Source organism: Struthio camelus, chromosome 5, assembly GCF_040807025.1.
Source record: "Struthio camelus isolate bStrCam1 chromosome 5, bStrCam1.hap1, whole genome shotgun sequence".
Taxonomy (NCBI): Eukaryota; Metazoa; Chordata; class Aves; order Struthioniformes; family Struthionidae; genus Struthio; species Struthio camelus.
Genome location: NC_090946.1, coordinates 55,483,873 through 55,509,460, shown reverse-complemented (window position 1 = coordinate 55,509,460; position 25,588 = coordinate 55,483,873). Strand labels below are relative to the sequence as shown.

General features: G+C 36.0%; 1 protein-coding gene across 13 annotated transcripts in view; it reads left to right on the top strand.

Annotated features, from left to right (window-relative positions):
• The window catches only part of RALGAPA1 (Ral GTPase activating protein catalytic subunit alpha 1), a 133,423-nt gene that overhangs the window by 101,411 nt on the left and 6,424 nt on the right, over positions 1-25,588 (top strand). For 9 of the 13 annotated variants that reach the window (XM_068946465.1, XM_068946464.1, XM_068946462.1 and 6 more), the window contains 2 exons: positions 575-702; positions 21,801-21,925. In XM_068946465.1, coding sequence (XP_068802566.1) covers positions 575-702; positions 21,801-21,925 — 253 coding nt within the window. Of the gene's footprint in view, positions 1-574; positions 703-21,800; positions 21,926-22,565; positions 22,597-25,588 lie in introns of all 13 variants that reach the window. The other 4 variants (XM_068946467.1, XM_068946466.1, XM_068946459.1 and 1 more) reach the window with 1 other exon arrangement.

Sequence of the window (25,588 nt, the reverse complement as noted above, 5' to 3'; positions counted from 1 at the left end):
TATGTTCCTATTGAAATCAGTTTCAGAACTCATGCCAAAGAGGCTGAAATTTCACCAGAGATTTCTTCTGTTAAGGTCTTACAATCCTTTTGTATAGCTAACACAGCCAGTAAGAACATACTGAAGGGGAAAAAAAGAGTGGAGGGTGAGGGTCCACCAGTAAATGTCTGACTGTGGCACATTGAGTTCATCCTTACGGACATGTAATTATTCCCTTGCTGACTACCACCTACAGTATTGTCGTCTAACCTTTGAACCTCATAAACATCATATGCATGACTCGTCTTAGGATTTTGGCAGAAAATGTTAAAAATAAGCTTTGATGAGGCGTAGCTTTCAAATGGTTGCTAATTTTCTTCAAATAGTGTGTTATCTGTTACCAAGGATATCAGGCAGTTATATGGCTGTGTATTTCCACAAGAGAAAAGGTCTGGCATGGAGCACAATAACTGTTCTGATTATCTAGTGATAAGGAGAAAAAATGATATGTTTGAGTGCTCTATTGTTAATGTTGATTGCTAATTGTTATAGCGAAGATCCTGCTTTATGTTGAATTTCTTAATTTTTTATTCAGGTTCCATTTTTTGGTCCACTCTTTGATGGTGCTATTGTGAACGGAAAAATTCTTCCTATTATGGTTCGTGCAACAGCTATAAATGCAAGCCGTGCATTGAAATCATTAATCCCATTATACCAAAACTTGTATCCTTTCACTTGTACCGTTTCCAAGGTATATGCATTCCCTTGCAGTTCTGCAGGTGGTATGATCTTCATATTATCTGTCATCCTATATTTCGGTCAGACTTATTTAGGGAAAATATTTTTGACTTCTTAGGGCGGTGTTTTCTTTCAGAGACTTTAACACATAGGAAAGTATTTAGAGGAAGACCAGGTTGTTTTATTAAGTGGAGAATAGATTTAGTGCTAAAAACGGCCTATTTCTAGCATTTTATAACATACAATAAATTCTCATCACTTCTCCTTAAAACAAATTATTTTAATAACCATTTTGTCGGTAGACTTTTTTCCAAAATAGCAATGTCATGGTGTTACTAATCATTCTTTTCTTAAGGATAGTAAGTATTTCTGCAGGACTAACATGACTTAGTTATTTTTTTAATTCCATGAAGGATAACATTTTGCATCAGAATGAGAAATTTGATTATTGAGCTCAGAGTATGGCGGTGTTGTCAAAGTGATGTCAGAGTCTTTGTAAGGATGTCAGAAAAAGCTTTCTCGTTTTTTCTGTTGGAACTAATCGTAATATTTTGAAAGGGATGCTCTCAGGAGAATAGATTTACAAACCAGAAAATAAAAAAACACAAGGTAAGTCACTCTGCTTATACCGCGCTTTTCTTAAGATTGAGTTTTGTTATAAACCTTCTAGTTAAATCAACAAGAAATGCTATTTTTGATTTCAGAAATTGAAAGGTAAGTTTAAATTTTTATCCAAAAAAAATTTCTGTGCTTAATTTTCAGCCAGATTGTAGATATTTGGGTTTGTCTTGTGGTAAACTGTTCCTAAAATACTGTATTTTTTTCAAATGGACTTTTAATACTCATAGCGTTTTTTTTTTTTTTCACGTTAGATATGATGAAGTGAAATTAAAGATGAATGATGGATGTTGTTTAATGTGATCGCATTAGATGACGTTTGTACCATTTCTGTAGATGACAGATATTGATTCATTGTATTTGCATGTTTGGAAAGGTCCAATCTTTTTGTCATTACTCAAGTGGCTTAATCAAGGAATTTAAAATGTGTTGTCATCATTATACCATGAAAAGTGATAGCTTATAGCATTATATTGATCTACAGTGGTGAGCAATGGAAAAACAATTTACTTTGAAATAACAAACTTTCAGTACTAAACAGAAAATTATATGTTGCAGCTTCTTTGCAGAATATGAAAGTTGTAATAAATTCCTCAGATGTAGCTTGCCAGCTCAATGTCTAAGGAATTGGCCAGTTCTTGAGAGCTGCACATTGCTTACTGTCGTTTAATATGATTCTCCGAACTATATTTTTTATATGCATCAAATAGCTGCATGTCATTTATGACATTGGAGATTGTCTGTAGGGTCTCTGGCTCTTTTCCTCCAGCACATTTTAGCTATGGCTGTAGTCTTCCACTACTAGCTTTTATGTTTGTTGTGGGCTGATGCAGGGGGAAGTGGGAAGCATTTTATGGTCTGTGGTAAAATAGCTTTTCTGGAGACCCCTCCAGACTTAATATCTCTTGTGGAACACAGACTCATTGTTCAAGGTAGTCTCTCCTAGCCTATGTATTTGGAAGAACGAAAAAGAAGACTCAGAGTGGTGGAAACAATGTAATACGTTTTCAAGAAGGGAAAAAGAAAAAATGGAACAGAACAGCTATTTTTCAGAAGGTAGACCAAAAGCAGAGACCAGCTGGAAGATGGGAGCTGACAATAAAGGCTTCCCATGTGTCTAGGAGCATAATGGTGTCAGTGAAGAAGACTTTTGAACTGATCTGATTTAAATTATTATTTTTTTATTTATTTTTGAGTATTTAATATGTTTAGAGCATTGTTGATTTATTAGGAACTTTGAGGATGGTACAGTAGAAATTCAGTTTAATGCGGATCTTGAGCAGACAAGAATAGTCGAGACTTCTGTCAAATAGGTTAAGATCAAATTCAAGCCTGATGCTCTTTTACTAACGTAGCAGACCAACAGAAATAGTTGTTTTCAAAGTGAATATCAGCATATGGAAGTCTATGTGCCTGCAGGTTTGTGGTTCATTTCGCTGGGCTATGTAATACTTGAGCATTTTTCGATTCAGGATAGAGCTGATGATACGTAGGTCTGTGCTTATCTATTTTTGAGGAATATTTAGTGTCATGTTGCAGATCTTCATGGTGAGAGTGGATGATGATAAACTCTAGATTAAACTGAGACTTTGTTAATTTGTTTACATACGGAACGTGAAGTAAGTGGAACTGACGTTGGTCCTCCTACTTCCAAGGAGGGTTTATCTGTCCTCTGAGTTAGTGCATTTTCAAGGGCAGGCCTGACTGAAAAAATCAGCTGTCATTTGTAATCAGCAGGGATATTCAGTTCTCTTCATGTAACCTGATTGCAACTTTTTCCTTATTGCCTTAGTCTGTTGATCATGATGTGACCGTGGGTAGTACATGTGAATAGTATAATAATGGTTGCATGGATACAGGAAGTTCTGCTCATCTCCCTTTTATAGTCTGCTCTGACTTTGAGAATATATTGTAAGGTCTGAAGTGTCTTTCTGGGATTCAAATATTCTGTCATTCACCTTCCTCTTTCTGAGATTGTTTTGACACTTTGGATAGCAAACTCTGAGAGCAAACCATTTAGAAGTTTTGATTTTATGAAGAATTTTAAAAGATTTCGTCTGCTCTGTTTTTATCATACTTTACTCAGAGTGCTGGAAGAATATGATTTGGTATTGTACTATTTTAAGATAAAAAATTTACTTTTAAAAACTTTTTTTTTAAAGTTTATCAGCAAACATCAGTCAGGCAGGGCAGGTATTCTGCTGTAACTTAATGCTTGACATTTTCAGAGAGAAAATTGCCGTTTGGATGGGGTTTCTGCACTGATTTCTGAAGTTTGCTTTAGTTTCCCCTTCATGGATTCTGCAGTCGCTCACTGTCTTTTGGTGACCTTGCCTTCTTGTAACCCTGCCCCCTCACCAGGAGGATCCACACGCGCATGCAGTAGTATATGGCACACAAAATATTTCTATTGTCTTCCTAATGAAGCAGCAGTACCTCTTTCCCCTACCTCACAGATAATGTATTCCTTCTTTCTAGTTCGTTGTGTAGCATTTCTCATTATCTCTAAAAATACATTAGGAAAACACTCTAGCTGTGTCTCTGCGAGGGAAGCATGACGCTCATAACCGCAGGTGTAATAATGGTACTGGCTGTTAAGAACAATTGTTGGCACTGCGATGTAGAATAAGGAGGCCAATATTTGGAGGATTCGTAACTGTAGTGTAGTAGACACCTCCAATGATCCGACTTGTTAAAATCATTTAAATCATACAGCAAAATGGGAAAAATACTAGAAACCATGTGAGAGTGAATTTTCGAATGTGAAACAACAACTGCGCTGCTTTTTATGCGCTGTACACAAATTTTGGAGTATTAGTAGTTATTCCAGTCAAACTATCTGCACTTTAAATAATGCAGTTCAGAAACTGTAGTGCTTTCTCTCTTATGTATTATTCCCCTCTCCAAAAGATGCAACACAACATACAGCTGCACCCACAGTAAGAAATCCCAGTTAGCTTTTAAATCTGAAATTTCTTGAAATTTTAGAACATCTTGAATATAGATGACTTTTATCCATATCTACCATAGCATAATTTTCACTTCTTTATAATGATCTACAAAATCTTTGACTAAATGACAAGAAATTCTTCAATCAGTTTAATTTGAATTTTTCTATTGTCATATAAAACAAATGAATTTAAATAGCAAAAAAGTAGTGATGTTTTAATTATTCAATCTACAAAATATTACAGAATAAATCTTAATTGATCTAATTGATTTAATGAAGCAGTCTTCGTTATTAAAGCTAGAAAATTTGCATCAATTGCTTGGTGTAAATTTGAAATACTTACATTGTAGAAGTATGTGAGAAAATAAATAATCATCAAAGAAATGGAATATGTTATACAAAAAGCTTGCCATAAAATGTCTCATTCATCTGTTTATTTCAATTAATATTTATTAAAAGAAGGAAAAATGGGCCCTCCTCCATAAAAAGTAGAGGAGAAAACCCACAAAAAGCAGTGTTTGAAGATGTTCAATGCTATATTTCGTTAATGAGTATTTGTTCTGATCTGCATGATCTTGCTCTTGCAGTAATTTGCTAAGACTGATCAACAATCAAGAAAAACATGAAGTGCTTAAAATTAAAAAAAAATGGAGAACAGGATCAGCAGGTCAAACTTTTAAGGCTGTTTTGTAAATACTTAGGGAAACTCCATCTCTTGTTTTGTATTTTGATTAGTAAACAACTCCCCCCATCTTTTCTTGACATTGTATTCCTGAGCAGTTGGTAGTTGATGTATTGTAGCTAATCTTTTTAGGCAGTTGTCTTCTGGAAAGAGGGAAAACACTGACCCCGTATGGCTTCTACAAAGACAATGACATGTTTGTGAATAAAGTAATGTGTCCGAGGGATTTGTTAAAGTTTCTTCTATATTAAAAACTCCTAGCACAGAAGAAGGTTTCTTGCTTGATTTGATATGCTTTATACCCAACTGCCCCAGCAGAGGGTTTTGTTGGAAACAGTAGCTTCTCTATTTGTTGTGCCTGCTTGACCAACATCTGCCTCAAGATAGAATTTCAGGCATTGGAAAGATTATCTTTAAAATGATACCAAAAAAAGTATCTCGTTACTAACGATGCATAGCAAGCAAAGAGTGCACTTCAAGTTCTCTGGCTACATTTGTCTCATTTAATTACTAATAGTTGTTTGATTTACATTTTCAAAATGAAATTCATGAAGATTTTGGAGATTTCTGTCATTTAACCTTGAACAGCTAACTGAACCCATGGGTTGATTTGCCTTCCTGTGTTTGTAAGGATGGTTTCTTTGCATCTGAGGTGCAGCAGTCAATCCCATTGTAGCACAGGAAACTCCTCTACACAGGAAAGGCCTTGGATAAGGAGGAGTGCATGTCTCAAGTTGCTGAAAATGTACTCTCTGAATATTTTTAGAATAGCAAAATATGCAAAAAAACCAGTATTACAAATTAAAAGAACCTCATTTACAAAGTTGCGGTACCCTTTATCCTACAGGACTGTATTTGGATTTTATTGCATTCTCACTACAGATCTCTTCTTAATATTTTGATCATTAATACGGAAACTTTTAAGTTGAAACTGGAATGCACAGATTTCCGCAGTGCCAGTTTTCCTTCCTTTAAATCAAATATTTTCTGTCTTAAAGATGCATAAGCATCTGTAGGAAAAAAAATATGAGTGTGATTACACCGCATCAGCAATAACTGCATATCAAATGGAAAAAGCATAAGGGTGCCTAAGGAGTATTCTGTCTCTCACTTTGGCTCAACTATGTATCATGGATTCTCATTTTATGGTACCACTAATAAATCTGGTATCCTTGAAAGAAAATAATACATGCCATTATAATTGCTTTTCTTCTGTGTTTTCTTTTATGCTCTTTTTGAACTGCCATACGCCAAGATTCCCACTAAGCTTCACTGTATTTCTAACAATACATTTTTGATATGGGGCATTAATAAGATTTTAAAATACCTGTTGCTGATTCTTCTGTCATCACAGGTGAGACGTAGACAGTGTAGCTAAATGCTTCATACACTTTGTAAATATTTCTCTATATGCGTTACAACAAATAAGTGAAAGCTTTGTAATTTTGGTGAATGTTTATCCCGTCTACAAATCATCCTATTGTAGCCTTATCTGATATGAATTCAGGTAAGAGGTACGGATGAGTTCATCATATGACCCCTACTGTTTCATCTGGAAGAAAACTGAGTATTTCTAAAATCTGTTTCACAGTTTACTAATGGTATTTGTTTTCCGAGTTTGAGGAACAACCATAATGTAGAGAATACTATGTTTGGTCTTTCCTGTACATTGATATTCAGTTTTGCAATTCTTCCCAAATTGGAACTATCCTGACAACTCTCCTCATCCTCTAGTAACTCAGAGTGTGATTACTTACATGCCTGTGTATCAAACCTGAAAAATTTTACAAACTTCCAAAGATTTCCAAGGCATTTGTAATACTAGATTGTTTTAATAGACTGTTCAGGTATTCGGTTTAAAGGAATCATGCATAACAGTTTTTCTTCACGTTTTAGAAGGCCTAAATATAAGAATAAAATTATATATCACTATATAGAGTCATATATGTACACATATGTGTGTGTGTGTAGGGCTATAAAGACACTAATAGCATTTCAGATTCGTCATAGAATTTTCTCCCTGAACTAATACATCTAACTAATGTACTTCTCACTGATGTCCCAAGTATAATTGGACAGTAAGGAACCGTTATAAGAAAAATTCCGGAGGAATACCAGGAAGATGTGGTTTCTTGTAAACCATGGATAGCTAAAGTACTCAGAATGGCAAACCACTAATGAAAAAAAGGAAAATGAAAAAGTATTTAAATAATTGCTACATTGAAGAGTGTTCACGTTCAGGATCAGTATTTTGCAGTGTTATGCTAAAAATTGGTACAATTTGAAATATCTCACAGATTGTAAAACATTTGTGTAAGTAATGGCAATGCAACATAGCAGAACCATGTAAAATTAACTTTGGTATGGATGGCAGCATCACTCTTAAGTTTGTCCAATTAAAAAATAAGTCATATGAAACCAGCTAAGATTCCAAAGCATAAATTGTGCTATTTATGCTTGTTAAGTATATTTTGAATCCTATCTTGGGGGCATCTTACCTAACTATATATCTAATGCTGCTCAGTAAATGAGGAGAGTATTGATTGGCATATGCTGCTTAAATCGATCATCTTGACAGCCAGAATTACAGTAATCTGTCAGTATTAATGACTGTCTTTCAAGCTTTGATACCTCTCCTTTGCTTGTCTCATCTTGCCTCACTTCTGTTTGAAGTGCATTTTCTTGCAACCTCTGGTTTTGTCAGGGCAGGTACTTTTATAGTGTTTTTTTGTCCCTTGAGTCCAATTTATTGGCTTGATCATGCAATTAGAGTTAAAATGCAACACCGGGGAGCAGGAGTAGGCAGTGTTCTGAGTAACAATTGGACCTCAGGGGTAGTGCAAGCCTGTTCTCAGCCATTATTTATTAGTTACCTGTTGAAAGAATAGGATTGTTTTGCAATGAATAATTCCAAAGCATCACTTTAAATGCCTTTGATTTTAGCCACTAGAGACAACTGATTGAACCAACATTTGTGATAGATTTTTAAACTCTTGTCTTAGTATTTGTCACACAGACGCTTCAAATAACTGCTTGAGCAATACTTGCAGATGTGTTGTACCAAACTGCTATATTTCCTGCATTTTCATGTTAGGGCTGTGCACCTTATTTCTGTTAGTGTTCTTCGTTGCTGCTCTTTTTCCTCTGAAAAATACATTTTTTTAATACTAAGAGTAAATTGAAATTCAAAAAATGGAAGCACTGCTTCTGTAGTTTTAATGAATTATATTTTCATATATATTTTCCTGTATGTGGTCAGTGAGGGTTTTTTTGCAAAACGCACACACACGCTCATTCTTGTTTAAAAGAAGTTCTGGTTTTGTACATGTATAGGTAAGCATATTTTCTTCCATAATTTCCCTGCCTCTAATCCCACAGAACTTGCCTTCTCTACCTCGGTAGCTCTTCTTTCTCTGCCTCTGACTATTTATGGGCTGCCTGCAGATCTGAACTAGCTGAGGATGCGAGGAATACCTATTAAAGAGGTGCAGTGTAAGCACGTGGATTTGAGGGTAATAATGTTGTTGTCATCACAGAATGTCTATAATTTGGTTCTGAATTAGTAGTACAGCTTTATTTATTAATTATTCTTTCCTAACAACATGCATGAGACTTCTTTGAAAGCGGTGAAAGAGCACAGTATCAAAGGAGACAAATCTGATTGACTCTAGTAATACAATTTGCTATAATAATTATATACTTATAACAAATACTGAGTGCTCTGTTGACATTTTATCCAAGTTTGGGGGGGACTCAAATCTTTTCATATAGTTCAGAAAAATATACTCTAGCTTCTTTTACCTCTGCATTGTTTCATGAATTGAATTTACCCATCTGAAAGGGGGGGATTGGTTCAGCTGATTTCTGTATAAAATATAGCTAGGCCTTTCAGTTTGTTTATTAGCTTATGTTGTGGGGGTTCTGATTTAAGTAAAAGGATATCAGTGGGCTACCCTGAAAAGCAGTGAAGTGCTTTATGCGCCTCCCAGAACTTCTGAATTTGGATCTTTCAGTAGAGATCACTTGAGAGGTGGGGGTTCTTCTTTTTAAAGTAGAAAATGTATGTATGTTGGAAGTTAATAGAGCAGTCACTCTTTCATTATAAAATGTTGTTAAATGTCTGTAGATCCCTCCTTTAAACAAAAATGTACAAGGATAAAAAGACTGAGAGTTTATTAAACTAGAAGGACAAAGATAAACTAATTCAGTCTTATGCAGAGTGATCGCATTGTACCTAACACAAAATGACAGGTTTTTGGTTAATACCTGCTTAACCTTGTTAATTAATTAAACATTTTCAATAACAAAAGCCTTTTGTTAAAATGTTAAGACTCTTACCCCTTAAGGTGTTAAAATTCAAACAGATTTCTCTGATAGCTCCCAGCATTCTGTGAATAAAACCTAGAAAGATAAAGCAATTTTTCCTGTCATTTGTAAGATTAAACTCAGAATCTTTTTAAAAAATATTTAAGCCATGTTTTTATGTTGCAAAACAGAGCATTATTTGTTGATTTAATCCTTTTCTGGCCATAAATTCACCACAAATAATAGATAAGGGGCTTGCAAACAACTCGAAAGTTTTGTATGTTAAAACCCTAGAAGCTGTGTATATAAAAAGAATTAAGTATTTACTGTTTTGTGTGGCTTATTCTGTTATTTAAACTGGGGGGAAACGTGGAGGATTATTTATAACAGGCAAAATTGACAAAGAGTAATTTTTGGGAGATAAAATGATGTTTTCAGCAGAGTTGAGTAAGCTATTGGCAGACTGTTTCTGCATCATTCTGCATGTGGTGTAGTCAAGACAGTTGGGGCGTACTTTTCAGTGCCAGTGGAGGGATTAAAAGATGGTATGTGCATCCAAAAAATTGTGAATGAAGTAGAAACAAGCCCACTGATTGTCTGTGTTCTCCTGCAGGACTGTATTTCAGTTATTGAAAAAAGAAACCTGTGACTATATGAAAATATCTAGCTGGAAATAGAATATTCTTCTAGACTATCTAGCTGGAAATAGAATATTCTTCATATAGCAGTATTCACTAATTAAACGGGTCAAAATGATAACAAAGGTGTATGAATATAGTTTATTCTGCATGTGCCGTATATTTAACAGAAAGAAACTGATGACACTAACATACAGCAAGGATTAAAAGTTAGTATTGTAGTAATTGGAATTACCATATGGTAGTCCAAAGAACATGAGTCCTAATCATAGCCTGGCCAATCAAATTAGTCACAATATACTACTAACACGTTCAAGAAAATAGTTTAATTGCTGATTAACTGCACCTGAGTAGATCTGAGGGTCACAAATATATCTATTTCCTTCTAAATGCTTCTTCTCCCAAACACGTAAGAATGCAGGCTATTAGAAAATCTTTTAATTTCTGCTTGCTAAGCCATAGTTACCATCCATCTGTTCTTGCCAATTGTGGAAAAAGGTCAATTTTCAGCAAAGCCATGCATTTCACAGAAGGTATGTGAAGTGAAATTTCACAGGGGACATGATGGATCCTGATTCTCAGTGATAAACCTTGGGGGCCAGCAGGGTTGGCATATGGTTCAGCATGATAGGAAGGCTTGGGTTCCCTGGCTTCACTTCTTTGGCGTGGAACTGATAAAAAACCTGGCTCTTAAGTATTGTTTCACTGGACACCAATCATGGGCAGCAGGAACTGCCCATTTAACTCTCTGTGGGAAGGAAGGCCAGACTGTATTCACAATAGTGCCATTGTAGTGTTGCAAACTGCTCTCAGCAGCTTGACAGCACTAGCCAGGAGGGTGAAAGGCTGCTTTACTAATTGCTGTTCAAAATAAAGAAAGAGGAAAACAACTGAGAATTAATATTTGTTTTCTTCCTTTGTTTTCTTCCTTTAAATAAAGATGCCTGTCATCTAATTTTAAAAATTGAAGAAGACTTTACTGCTCTCTGAAGAAACTTAGGAATAGATTATCTCATAGCTGTACTGCAGCAACGCAGAGTAAAGAGAAAATATTCAGCTTTGAAAGAAAAAAAGAAAGGTAGTTATAAAATTTATTAAAATACAAGTTAGCATTAGTAACAAAATTTCCCTTGTGAGAAGTTTTCTTTGTTACTGTGTAGTTTGAAATTGCAGAAGAATTAGTGTCTATATAGGTAGTCTTTGTACTGGACTGTACTACTATAATTTTAAACTTGTGTAATTTTGCAGTTTGTAGTGATGTTTTCATGAAAGGCATTTTCTTAGTTGTTTCTCTCATCAATGAATATGTCTATTTATGCAGAGAAAGATTTAAGATAGAAATTTACCCTTCTGAGTATATGAAAATAGTGGGCTTCTGTGCCCCTGCTAAAACCAGAGAGCAAAGAGTCAACTTTGCTTCCTTGTTTTTGCATACATCAATCTTAATTATTTGAGTTTTAATCAATATAATGCCAAAGTGTCAGAGCACAGGTAAATCCATGGCCCCAAACCTGGCAGTAGTATGTGGGGCTGCCATAGCCAGCCTATGGTATCTGCATTATTTGTGGGATGGAGTGATGATTGCATGGCTTAGCATCTCTCATTGTTACATTTTTGCAACATCCTTAATAAAGTTCAGTCCTCTGGCTTGCTGTATCTTTGCCTCTCCTGCAGCCTCCTGTCTTCTGCAGACATGCTACATTACAGGCTCTTTGTAAGCCATTCTGAAGGCCTGAAACAGTGCTAGTTATAACTGGCTTCAAAATAAATAACAAACCTTGTAGTCCATTGATTCCTATCTTGGAAACATTAAAAATACAAATCCTCCCCAGAAGTTGGAGTAGAAATTCTGCCTACATAAGGACTTCAGTACTATTTCCTTCACTGTTTTGTTTTCACCTCTGTAGCCTGTTACTAGGACAAGTGGGATATTTGTAAATACTGTCATTAGTCTCTTAACCACACAACCAGTAAATTGAATCAGTAATCTGTTACAGTCTTGAGGTATTGGTCTTTCTGATATTGTGAGCCATTTGATCTTAGTATCTTTTTTATTTCATGCTAAAATGTAGTTCAAGGTTTGTAAAATGAGAAATACACAGTAAACGGTAGCGAAACGGAGACTTCATACTATATGTTTGTGTTAATATGCTCCTGCTATATTTCAAACAGATAATTCATTGAATGCCCATTCTTCCTCTTACTGCAGAGTAGATTATATTTAAGTCAAGATTAATGGATAGATTCTGATGTTAAAACCCAGTCTCTGAGCCTGTCATTCCCTAGAGGCATATAGTGCATTAGTTTAAGCCAATATGCTGCTTATCGTAGATACTATGACACTGTCTTAAATGACAGTTTACTGTACTTTGTTACTGCTTACTCTGGTAATAAAATCACTATTTTGTGTTCTTGATAATTACAATATTAAATAGAAACTTAATTTGATTACTGCGCATTTAGATACAGATAGTTCTTAAGTAATTGCCCACTGTAAAATTTCTGATACTCATTTTTCTCTCATGAGGTGTGTTCTGTCAGTGTCTAAGCTTAATACTTAGCTTAATTTCTCAGTACTGAAAAGAGATCTACAATGGGGTGTTTCCGTACGAAGAAATATCTTTTGTCTTTTAATTTTTCACTTGAACCTTGTTATTTTTAAAATCTTTTCATAAGATGCTTTCATTTGCCAAAGTCCTTGAAATAAAAGAAAATAACTTGTGAGTTCTGCACGGTAGAAGTATTCCATAAATACTGTTAATTCAGTAATTATTCCCTTAACTTTGAAATTACTAGGACTCTGAGCATCAGTTTTGGCATTTTTATTGCATAAGCAGACAATCAGAGTTAGAATGTATTTAATTTAATGAGCATAAACTCATTGTGATACTTTTATACAGTTATCTTAAGGGAGTTTTTTTTTATATAGCTTAATTCTGGAGAATATTTATACTAAACTTTGGATTTGTGTTAAGTGCAGTAGACTTGCAGTTTAATTCTACATATCTTTAAAAGTGCCTTTGAGTGAACTTTAGAAAAGGAGCATCATGCAGAGTGGTTACATTTTTCATTTCATAATTGAGTGTTGCAAGTGGTTAAGCATAGTCCAAATTTTATCCAGTTCTAGCCTGTGCTAATGGTGCTACGCTCACACTGCCTTAGCACCTGTTATGGATTTTGAGTCATCTGGCAGCCCGTGGGACTTAGATAAAGAAGTACCAGGTGTCCGGCCTGTCTCTTAATTGAGACGCAATGTAAACAATATAGACTTGGCAATATGGTTACAGGGATGGATTAAAGCCCAGCTTTGTCTCCTCTGACAAATCACAGCTTTTTCCTCATAGAAGATGTTGTAAACCGCTGAAGAATTTAGTTAGCTATAAGACCTGATGGAACAACGTAAAAATAATATATCAAGGATATTCCTGGAAGGACTGTACCGCAGTATGTTAAATTTACTGGGTTTTTCAGGGAGGATTTAAGCACCAATTGCAATTTCTTGCAATAATTTAGCAATTTTGAAAGTGCTTACTCTGTAAAAATGAAAATTCTCATATATTTTTAGATAAAGTCAGTGCCTTTCAGTACATAATATGTTAGTAACCTAGGCAGAAAGCAGTGTCAGTGACTTGGAAGCATTGAGTGGCTGTAACTTTATCTAGCCTGTGTTTACCTGGCAGACATTTAACCATTTACACCATAGGGTGGATGTACTGGAATTAATCTCCTTTAGCTGTAAGATTAGTACTCTTAAAGTAAATAGCGTCCTAAATGGCAAAAGTATGCACTGCTATAATTTGCCCAATAACTTGTAATTTATTAAAAGATGTGTTGAACTTTTTTAGTTTTACAAAAAATAAAAAGGCATTTTCATGATATTCCTTTTAGGAAAGATGCAATTAAATGAGCTGGAAGCAAATTCAAGATTTGGAATGTTAGGATTAACTGTTACAGGTTATTAAATGTTCCCTTATTTTCCTCAATAACAAATACACATCTTGGAAATTGCCTCAGAAAGCCCTTTTGTAGTTATAGCTTGTGATAAATAGATTTTTATTAAAGATGTTAGATTTTTGCTTGAATTATACATTCTTAGTCTGCATTACTTTGTTTTTCATAATTTTTGATTTCTTTAATGAGATATCTGTGTCAATTAGTAGATTGTCATATGCATGTGCTTCTGTTTAAAACTTGTGGTTTTGGGTAGCTGAGTCGCTTAAACAGTTCTGAAAAATCTTCACGAAATATGACTTAGAAGTTTACTGTTGAAATGCAACTGCTGAGACCTCTTGTTTTATGCTCTGTTTTTATGAGTGAGAAAATAGACTGCTACATTTTATTGCAAAATTGCTTTCATATCGAAAATATGGTTTATGTAGAAAAAACAATCCCAGGAAAATATAAAATTTTTAATTCTTTGATCTGCACCTATTCAGCGATGTCAAGCATAGTAACTTTTTTCTTCTATTTGACCTAAAGAACTGGCATCAAACAGGAGACTGAACAGGATTCTGTTTTATGAATCATCAGTGTTGCAGATAAATTCCAATTGCAGATGCAGAATCAGCTTTTATTTACAGTGTATCTATATAAACAGATTCACAGAGCAAAATATTAATACACAATTGTCAATATGGATAGTATTTAAGAAATGAAAAAGAACCCAGGCTGACTTTCAGCTACAAAGTTGACTCGAGCTGGTAGAAGTTGCAGCTGAAAGAAAAAAATTCTTTATTTGTATACTGTGCAAACTAGATGTGGAAATCACTGAGATGCAATAAATAGGGAACACCATGATGCCATTTCTGCAGAGTCACTTTTCAGAGTAAAACAGGGCTTTAACTACTCCTCTCAGTGTGGCCAGTTGATACTGATCACCCACCTACATACAAAACGCTGCTTGTTGCAGGGCTTCCAACACTGGATCAATAGCAGCCCAACTTACTTCCTTAATTCTAAGAGCCAACAAAGAGTACAAATTGCAGTGACTCAGTGTGTGTTCAGCTGGTTTGACGAGCACTGCACAATCTCCTTCAGAGTGAGATTTCCCAGAAAAAACTTCCATTACTATGATGTGCGATTTTTGTCCTGTCTTCCTTTAGAAGTCAACTTCTGCTATGGCAAAGTTTTTCTTTCATCTTCTGTAAAGCCATGGTCCTAACCTTTGCTACTTACCTTTTTACCGTAGGCAATCCTCCTCTCACGTCTTGACCTCAAGAATTACAATGTGCTAGGAAGAACCTGTCGAATGAAGTTGATACTTCCTTCCTTCTAAATAACTCAAATTGTAGCAATTGGTTCTGTGCTTTTTTCATGCCTTTTCAGGCCAGGGATCAAGGTGCTTAAAATCTCTTTCCAGCATAAGCCGCTCATTGTGCCTTGCTGGGTTTTTGGTTTGTTTCTTCTTTAATGTCTAGGAATATCGTGGGAAAACTTTTTGAATGTTGACAAGAATCTTTACTACAGATTTGTTTTGCTAGCAAAGAAGAAGTGCGCTTCTAAATTTGATCAGCGGGCAGCTGTAGTCAGCAAGAGGGTGCCATTTGACGTGGCTTTTCTTAAAATATTGTAAACTGCTTCCATACATTTAGTGTACATCCAATCAGAAATAATCTTCCACGTGTCCATTGATGCTACAAGCAAGTATCTCTGGGTGCAGGATTTTCGTTTTCCAGTTAAGTGCTTTGGTTTCTGCTCTTCTACGTTATTTTCCAAAGGCCTGGCTGACAAAGTTGTGCTCCTCACAGTCATATCAATATATATAGACTTCTTAGATGATTCTACTAACTGTTGGAACTGCCAAGGATGTAGCTATACGTGTGTTCCTGACAGTAGTTCATAAATTAACCTGAAAAAAGTGCAGCTTGCTAATTCGAAGTGCGTTCTCTGGCTTTTTTTCAAACAGATATTTCTAGGACTATGAGCAAAATATCCTCTTTTTCCTAACACTGGAATCAGAGACTCTCAGGTTCTACATGCCTTCAGTATTGTGATCCCACATTCCGATCTACAGTAATATTATATGTGATACATAATGCACATATGTGCGTATAAATATATAATTATATAAGCGTTATGACAGAGGACTGATGAATAAAACTTTCATGGAGATGCCTCATATTTCAATTTCTGTTAAGTTTTTCTAAATGAGAGGCACAGTGGTAGAAAAAAAATGAGAGAAGAGCCCACATATTTCTTCCCTTTCACAAACCTTGAGAAATTGTAGCCCTTTTGTTATAATTGTTTGGATTTTTTTTAAATAAAAGGTTGTATTATCAGTCTGTTGGACTTAGCCCATCAGTAAGTTTCTAGAAATGTCTACAGTATTGTTTGACTTGCAACTCAGAACGTCACAGTTTTAGGGTATTTCCTGAAACTATAGTGATCTTGTTATACTTGAGATCATCTTGAAATCATCTACTGAAATGGAAGCTGAGCCATAACATTTTACTGTTGTGTCTGAAAGAATAGATACTTTCTTTTGACTGTTGGAAAAATATTAAGGTTTTCTGCTATTGGTGACTTGAGGTACTTCACAAATGCATTTCTTCTAAATTCTTTTGAACAAATGAAATAGTGACCTTGTAGAGTTTTCAAACATTACAAATCTTTCCATCGCCATTCTAGTGTGTTAATGAACTGCACATCTCTTCAGCCCATTTTTTAAGTTTCTGTTGAGGAATAGGCTCTCCAGCATTAGCTTTTCCTCCTAGGAAATCTGTCTTGGTAAATCCTTTTCTGTATTTTTTTCCAAAATCTTTAGGCAACTAACTCCTTTGTTGATCTGACCCAAGTTCATCCTTACTGGTCTAATGTGGCCTGTGTATAAAATATAGATAATAACAGCCTGCACACAGCAGCTGCCTAGTCTTGGATGCCTCTGAAGTTCACAACTACCTAAAGCTTTCACTGCTAGCTTTCCCTGGAAGTCTGCTGCCTCCAGCACATGCTAGAACTGCCTGCGTCCTTCCGATAACCTAAACAGCCAGATACCTAGAAGAGGCTGGACAGAGGTGAGTACGTGATTTTTTGGAGACTGGAGAAAGGAAAATTTAAGACTAAATCACTGAGAGATATGAGAAACGATAGTGAACAGATTTTGCCCATCAAATTGAAGGATGGCAAAGCCACAGCTTAAAAAAAAAGTTGGCAGTGTGAAGGAGTTACTTTGGATGTGAAGGAAAAGGATGAAGATAGTGGATGAAGATGCATAGAATTAATAAAAGGAGAGAGAGATTTTACTTGTATTATTGCAGTCCATATGTATCCTTATCGTAGAACACAATCACATTATACTGAGATGATGTACAGCACAAAGCAGATGTTGTTTGTCCCCCAGAAGTTATAAAACAAAAGACAGCACATGAAGGCAGATGTGAAATACATGGAAGTATGAAATGTAGACAGTGGATAGCATGAATAGTTATGTGATCTACACAGCAGCAGACTAAAATCTTCCAAGAAGTTTTCTTTGTTCATTTATTTTTAAATAAGCACGATAGCAAAGGGGAGTGTTTGAAGGGAGATTTTCGTGGACCCTTGCAGAGAACTTGTGCTAAGCATAAAAAGCCACGTGAAAGAAAATACAAAAGTGCTTGGCTAAAAATGTCATGTGAATGAGAGTGACTGTCAACTGACTGAAGGCAGGAGTAGTTTTGGTAAAACTGAAGGTGATGGTATTGACTATTAAGTTAAAATAAGTAGCCTGTGTCTGTGCTAGGGAATGGCAAATCAGTGGAGGTGTCTGAAGAGAATGCCTCATCTTAGCGGTTTGTTCAGAAAGTGGGCTTACAGTGTTCTGAGTGGATATTAGGAGGGATAAAAATTCATTTGTTGAGGCTAGAGAAAAGGATATGGCAGTAACTGAGATACAAAGTAAGAGCCTGGACAATTTGTTCATGTAGATGGCTAGAAAAAGTTTTAGCTTAGGTTATGCAATAAGAATCTGTGAGATGTAGATGATGTCTGCCATAGGGATCTAAACAGAACTTGAGTTAAAATAATGGAATCAACAGTGATGAAGAGCAATGAGGTGAAGACATGAGATGTTGTTTTTCAGACAGACTAAGCATAAGTAGAAGATCTGACCACTAGGACTTCAGTGCTTGTTCACAAGTGCAAATCAGCAGGCCTAAAAGTGATTGCATGTTTCCGTTAATAGAAATAACTGAAGATTAAGAAAATACGTAAAATAGATGTAATGCAAATGAGATTTTATTTGCAGTGCCTGAAACCTGAGTGACCTCTAAAGGTGCAATTTCTGTTTTTTTCCTATATTGCTTCTATTTTTCAGAACAAAAACTTCTGAAAAAATATAATGGAGTCATTTCAGGAAATCCTTTAGATTTTTTTGTTATGCTTTTGGTGGATTAAATATCTCTAAGTATTTAGCTGACAGACTAGGGAGAGTACCTGTCTAATTAATGTAGGTATCTTACCTTTTTATCCTTTTTCTTTTGTTCCATTTAGCACCTTCTTCAGCAGCAGAAAGCTCCCGGTATTGTTAACTTATGTGTTTAGTCACTCTCTGTGCCAGGTTCTCCACTGGTTTGTCTGTGCATCCTTCCCATTCCATCTTAATTGCTGATGCCAGCGGCAACGTCCACTCACAGTAAGAGTATAGCTTGCATTGCCCTATTATTACTAGCCATTGAGTTTGTATGTGCCATTCAATTTATAGGTGCTAATAACGCTTCCCTAGAGAGCAGCATTTTAAAAGAATAAATGTCCAGCCTATTAGAAGTGCTGTAGAAATTAACTACTATGGGATTATGGTCACTCTTGCAGATAGTTGCATTCAAACGTAGTGTAAAACTAGATTGTCTCAGCCACAAAAGCATGCAAATTTGGAGTTTTTAAATATTAAAATATTCTTGAAATATAAATGAATAGAAGATATGAACATCCAAATCTCAGCTGTTCAGTTTCTAACGCAGGAAAGGGGTTCTTCTAAGGAGAATATGTCATTCCTTAGTGCAGAATATTGCAAACTTTGGACTTGGCTTTCACAACACATTTTATTTTGTTTTTAAGTGGAGTTCTGTTTTCAAAAGCTGCGGACAGTTTTGTAGATTGTTAAGAAAAGAGGCAGCTTAGCTAGCTGAATTATTTTTCTGTGACTGTACTAAGTGTACATTTGAATTAGCCTACTAGAACTGGTGAAAGCCCGTCTTCTCTGTTACTTATTACTCTGTTACTTCTTACTTCTCTATATAATAAAACAGCATTATTCTCCTCAGACAGCATCTGTGTCAAGACTTCTTTGTTTGGTTAGGAGATAGGTGTCCAGACTGGAGAACGTGAATGTCCTTGTCACATTCAAAATAGTAGCTTTCCTTCCTTTCTGCCTTATTTGTGTATAAGCTTTGGATATAATAAGATAAACTAAAAGGTTTCCTTTAGAGACCTCTGAAAGTATAGCATTTTAAAAGCGGGTAGGTGTCTCCACCCTACTTTTTCATGAAACATTTTACCCATTCAAGCAGACTTTTAAAAACAGCTTGTTTTGATAGCAGCCTGTTCTCCTGTGGGCCTTCAGCCTTTGCTTCCTGGCAGCACCTTTGGTGCGAAAAGAGAGTGATCAATTGGGAGACTATCAGTGCCAGCATGCATAGAGTGATAAGTTAACACACCACTGGGAATTTCTAGGGCCCACCAAGATACTTCACTTCTAATGTGCTAACAAGCTCATTTTTCTACCTCTTGCCTCTTCAGTTATTTTTTTTTTCTCAGAAGAGCTTAGAAGTTGAGTGCATCAGGCATAATGAAAAGCTCTGTAGGAGGGAGAAGCAATAACCCCATTTTTCCCTTTTCAGCCAAATAGAAAATTAGTTTCTGGTAATACACAAAGGCCAGTATTTTTTGTGCAAGGGGCACTGCTGTGAATCAAAGGACTCTATTAACTGCAGAAAATTCAGCAGCTGTGAATCTCCCCCAATGAAAAAAGTGCTTTTCAACAAGTTGTGAGATATGTAGTATTATTTAGACTTCAACCATCAGTTTCATCCTCTAACACTTATACATAGCCTCTTAAAAACTGTGCTATATTACTGTCCTGTGTTAAGGCTCAATACTGTGTTTATCCCGCAATGGAAGAATCTTTACAATGGAAGATTTTTATATTTTCTCTTGTCCCAGTGCTTCTCTTGTAGATTCTGCAGGTTCAGAATTCTCCTGAGGTTCAGCTATCTGAGGATCCAGAAAGAATTTGGAACACAAACTTAGGGGGAAAAAAACGTTTCGTAGTTTCACTGTGTGATCAAGTTGTGGTCTAAGGAAATACGATGAAGATGCTTTTATTCACTAGAAGATTGTTTCAGATACTTTATACATTTTTCATACTTAGACTGCAAAATCTACTGTAAATATTGTACAGCAAACAATTGCAAACATGGGTTTATAGGAACAGTTCTGTAATTGTTGAAGTGTAGTTTTAATAGCTAAGGTGATGGGTACTGTTTTCAGCTCTGGTTCAGGGATGAGAATTGCTGATCATAACTGAAAGTAGTATAGTTGTTTATTTAAAATGTTAGCCCTTCTTCTTAAGATATGTCTATCACTTGGAATGCAATTCCCATGTTTGGATTGATGAAAATATGTATACATAGAAGAATATTATCTCCACTTCACAGATGGTGAATTGAGGCAGTAGATTCTCTTCTTTACTGCTCCCACCCCCCAAAATAACAACTGCAAACCTAAAATCAGAACTCAGAAACTTCAGAGAACTATTTCTGATTGCATTCCTCTACAGCATGCCAGGGTGTTTCCGTTTGGTTGTTTGGCTTTATCGGAAAAGGAGGCAAGTATCTAAGGAGAACATGATCTCACTATCTGCAAATAAAATATGGAAAACAAAAATATGCACAAGAATAAATGCCAGGAAACATTTCTGATCATTTTACGATTACATAAGGTAGCTTAGGAAGGCCTCCCTCATTCAACATACTGAGTCCAGCTGGAGAACTTTGAAAGTTGTGAGAGAAAAGGTTAACTGATTTCTCAGTTCGGGAACTATACGGCGTGAAGTCAGCATGGTAGTTTTTCTTGATAATTGTATGTTGCTGCCTGCTGCTCTACATTTTGACAGCCATTTCCATAGTTGCTTTCATGAACAGCAGAAATATTCTCTCTTTTTCTCGCTCTCTCTGTGCTAACAGCACAATCAGGCCTGCTGGAACAAGAAGCCTGGAGAGGGTTCTTCAAAAGCAACAACACTTCAAGATACTGGTCTCTTGTCAATAATATCAGAGAGGGAGAATGCAGTGAAAAGGAAGAAGTACAGTGTTTTGCTGTCAGTGCCCTGCCGACACCCTGTTAGCCAGTACTTAAGGGTCCTGCAGATTCTTTGCAAATATTCTTGCTTGTTTTAATGGCATAATTGACGAAGTGTTTTTCCCAATACTCACATTTAGCTATGTATTTATCTTAACTGCATGTGTGTGTTCAGGGATTATGGAAGCAGTTTTTTATTGAAAAGTAAAAAATAATTTATTTTGTTAATACTAACATTATTGTTCATGCCATACCTCTTAAAAATTGTAAAATTTTTGTACTTAATTGTAACCAGTGTAGAGCCAAATGAGTTAATTAACGGAGTATTTCAGTTGCTGTTGCTTGAAAGAATTTTCGTGAAGTATTGCATCAGACTGTTGAAAACAAGATAGCTGAGCCATAATGTTCACATTAATCCTGCTTATCTTACAGTTAATATTATTTCAGTGCAACAGGTAATGTGATAGTTATGTAAAGGTTTAAAAGAAATTATATGCAATCACAGAAATAAATGATATGAGTTTAACAAAAATAAGAATTCTGAATTATTACACATTGATATTTAGCAGTTATAGTACGTGACTTTAAATTGCTCCTTAATTCTTGGCTAAATCAGTTATGAGGAAAGAGCACGATACCTGCAAACAATTGTTCAACATCATCTAGAACCTACAACTTTTGAGGATTTTGCTGCTCAGGTTTTCTGTCCAGCGCCTTACCACCACCTGCCCTCCGAGACAGGTAAGAAATACAGTGAAGAGCTGTTTTTACACAATCTCACTTAAAATGCAGTATCCTTACTTATAAAGATTACACGTTCAGACCTTCACATATCATTAAGAGTTACCATTAGTCCAAAAGACTATATTTACATATATAAGAACCCTGAGGAAAGTTGCCTGTGAATCCTTATTGTGTTATCTGGCACTGTGAACTGATGCCTAGCATTAAGATTTGGGAAAACATTTCAGTATAGCACTCAGAGCCCGGTTTTCTGCAGTGAATTTTATCATGTTTGCCTATTTAAAATCTCCATGAAAGTGCTGGTACTTCATCAAGGCTAGTTCAGGCAGATACATCCATTAACGTGTGTACATGTTCTCTATAAGTAAGTTTTAAATTTACTAAATTGCTAGAATGTATAGTTTTAAATTGGAAAGCTAAGGGCCTTGTAATCGTCAATTTTGTTTCAGGTTACGATCCACAAAATTGTTTTTAAGGTCATTTTTGGTTTCTAGTAAAATACCTGTTTTATAAGTGAATACTGCATTTTCAGTTACTAATAAAAAAATCAGAAAATGAGTAACTGAAGGCCTTCCTGTTCTGAAATTTCTTGAACTCCTTATGATTATTTCATTTATTTTATTTCCCCTCTTTTTAGATCATTAAATATCAGTTCTGTTTATCCGAAGGTAAGACAAAGTGTCCAAAAAAACCCTTTGTTCCTATTACTTTTACTAGACCACTAAGCTTGTAACCAAGTTGTATGCAAACTTTCCTTGTTGCCCTTGTTCACACTAAAAAGAATTTCACACTGATTGAGAAATGACCACTACATCTTTTTAAAGTTTTAGTCTTTTACTAACCTCAGGTCTGCATGAAGCACTAACACTGGTTCTGGGATGAAGGTAACTAATGGTAGAGACAGTCATTGAATGAGTAACACTTTATTGTGTTGACCTTTGTTTCTCAGCATGAACAAGTAGTACTGGATGGCAGTGGTGTGTTTTGTACCCTGTACTGTCTTTCATTGATGTTGTCAAACATTCTGCAGTGATAACATAGGAGAGAAGGAGAAGAAGAATGTGTAACACTTGAAATTCTTTATTAAGAAACCTTTATTTAATGCCAATTAAATCAAAATACTACTGTGGAAAAGCTATAATTCTCAGCAAAACAAATTTTGTAAGAATGAATTAGACATGGTAAGTTACCTAAAAATTTTGTTCGCTGATCGCAAAAATGTGCAGAAATGAGTTCTACAGTTTTTAGAAGAGTCCAGATTAGGACTACAGAAGGAGTGACTGACAGATGTTAAAAACATTGAGATCCCTTTGTTTGAAAGTAATGAGGGGCGATTTCAAGAGTATAATAAAGGGTATAGTTAAGCCGGTGCAAACAGTCAAGAACCAAGGGAAGCTAAATTAAAAGCCAATAACGTAAGACAAATTACACTAGTACAAAAAATAGTAATATGATTTAATTAATCTCTTTGTCAACCAGCAAACTTAACTGATACAGAATGTTAAGCTGCTTGAGAAAAAATAAGTGTAAAAACACTTGAATGGGAAAGATCTCTAACTAGAAACATAAAAGCAATAACCAGGGATATCAGTCCTTGACCTTTTTCCTCCCTAATGCACTCTGTAAGTATTCAACATCAGAGACTTTTGCATTGCTAGTAAGAATTGTATTTGCATTTGTATTGGTAAAGTGCATTTGAACTTACATTGGTTCTACCTCTTCACTTAAGAAAATCTCATTCCAGGCTAAATCATATTGCACAGTTCACCTAATTCATTCCTTCAGGGGTGAACCAAAGCTGCTTTTCTCCAATGCACCGGACTGTTACAGAACACTGCTCTACAGTAGCAATTCCTATATTACTCTAAAAATCATCCTAGTCATACTTGATACTGTATAACTTAATCTGGAAAGACCAAATGATTGAAAAACTTATTCTTCGACTTAACCTTTCTATCAAACGTACTACTTTTCTGCCACAATCTCATTAGTAGGAACTTGTGATTTATTTCACATCCTAGTGTGCACATGCATGTGTTTACCTACCACAAAACACGACGTCCCATCCTAAGGGACACAGTCTTCTGGATGTTACGCTGTTTAGTGGAACTGGCCAACACATCAACGTCAAGAGCAGCGAGGAGCTTCCTAGAACAGACACGCAGCACAGTCTGACCCAGCACCAGAGTCAAGAGACCTGTACCCAGGCCTCCCTGACTATGAGTTTTAATTGCAGTGCAGGGAAGTTGGGGATGCTCTAGGTATCCTGATTCCAGCCTAGATTCCCAGCACTGCAGGGCCCTGCCTGAGCTTCGGGGCTGACCCAGCTTTGGTCCAGGGCTTCTGGTGCTCTCATCCTCAGGTCCGGGACAGAGCACCTGGAATAGCAGCACACCGTCTGCCTGTGAGCTGATGACTCTAGAGGGCCCAAATTCCAAAGCATGAGGCAGGTTTAAATAAATACTGCAGTCATCTGCCCAACAGGTGACCCCAGCGCTTGGTTAGCCTGAAAATCACTGATTTCTCATTCTAGTGCAGACCTGCAAGAGAGGTGGCTCCAGAAGACCCAGAACTTTGAGGAAGCTTGATCCCAAGAACGAATTCAGCATATGTACTGTTAAAAAATAAGATACTCTCAAGTTTCCAGGGTCCCTACAACAGGCATATTTCTTGAAAGACAGGTCCAGAGCTCTAAGTCCTGCCACATTACAGGAGTGGCACTGGAGTCCTATCTTGAAATCTACACACATATAACCTCCCCCAGATGTCTCAAAATCTCTCAGGTTCCCTGCCTGATATTTTTACCTCATCTGAAAATTTCTGACTAGCTTCTAAAAATGAGTGTCGTAACTATTATTTAAAAAAAAAAATTATATCTGCTATTTACGAAAAATAATTGGATGGAAGAGACTGGAAAAATTTTCCGGGTTATAGTTCTTGATCTCCAAGGCTACTGTTGCTGAAGTTGTTTAATTTTTATGAAATATTATTACACTTTCTCCTTCTAAGAAAAAAAGATGTGTAGGAACTATGAAGCTACTACAGACCGTCCCCAACCGATGTAATTTTTTTTATTGCTGTGGTCCCATTGGCCAGTTTCAGCATGCTGGTTTTGCCACTGGAACTATGAAAACCAGAGCAAATGGAGCACATGCCATTCAATAATAAATAGTGTTTCCTCAGATTGACATATTTTGTCAAAGTTTCTTTCCTCAGGAAGAACTGTATCCGTGAGAGTGGCTGCTGCTGTTTTATCCAGATATTTACATTGCCCTGTCAAAATGGCATCTGAAAATTCCACCTCCCATGTTTAGGAATCTGACTAGCAGAGTAAATGTGCACATTTGAAAAAATGAGATATACCTGCACTTTGATCACAGAACATAGTGGAGTTGCCTCTGTATTTTTTTTCTTTGTGATGACTGTTGGATAAATAGAGTAACTGCAAAAATAGTATTTCCTGTTATTCAGCTATTGAGTAAACCAGATTTCTGTGATGCAGAAGAGGTTGAGAAACCTGTCAGTGGCAAGCTCAATGGTATTGAAGGGCTTATTAACCCCATGATGCTAAGATTCTGAGTTTTCAATACTACTCATGTTCTGGGTTTTGTTTTTTCTCTGTCTTCTTTTTTTCTATCTCAGGCTACTAGAAGTAGTACC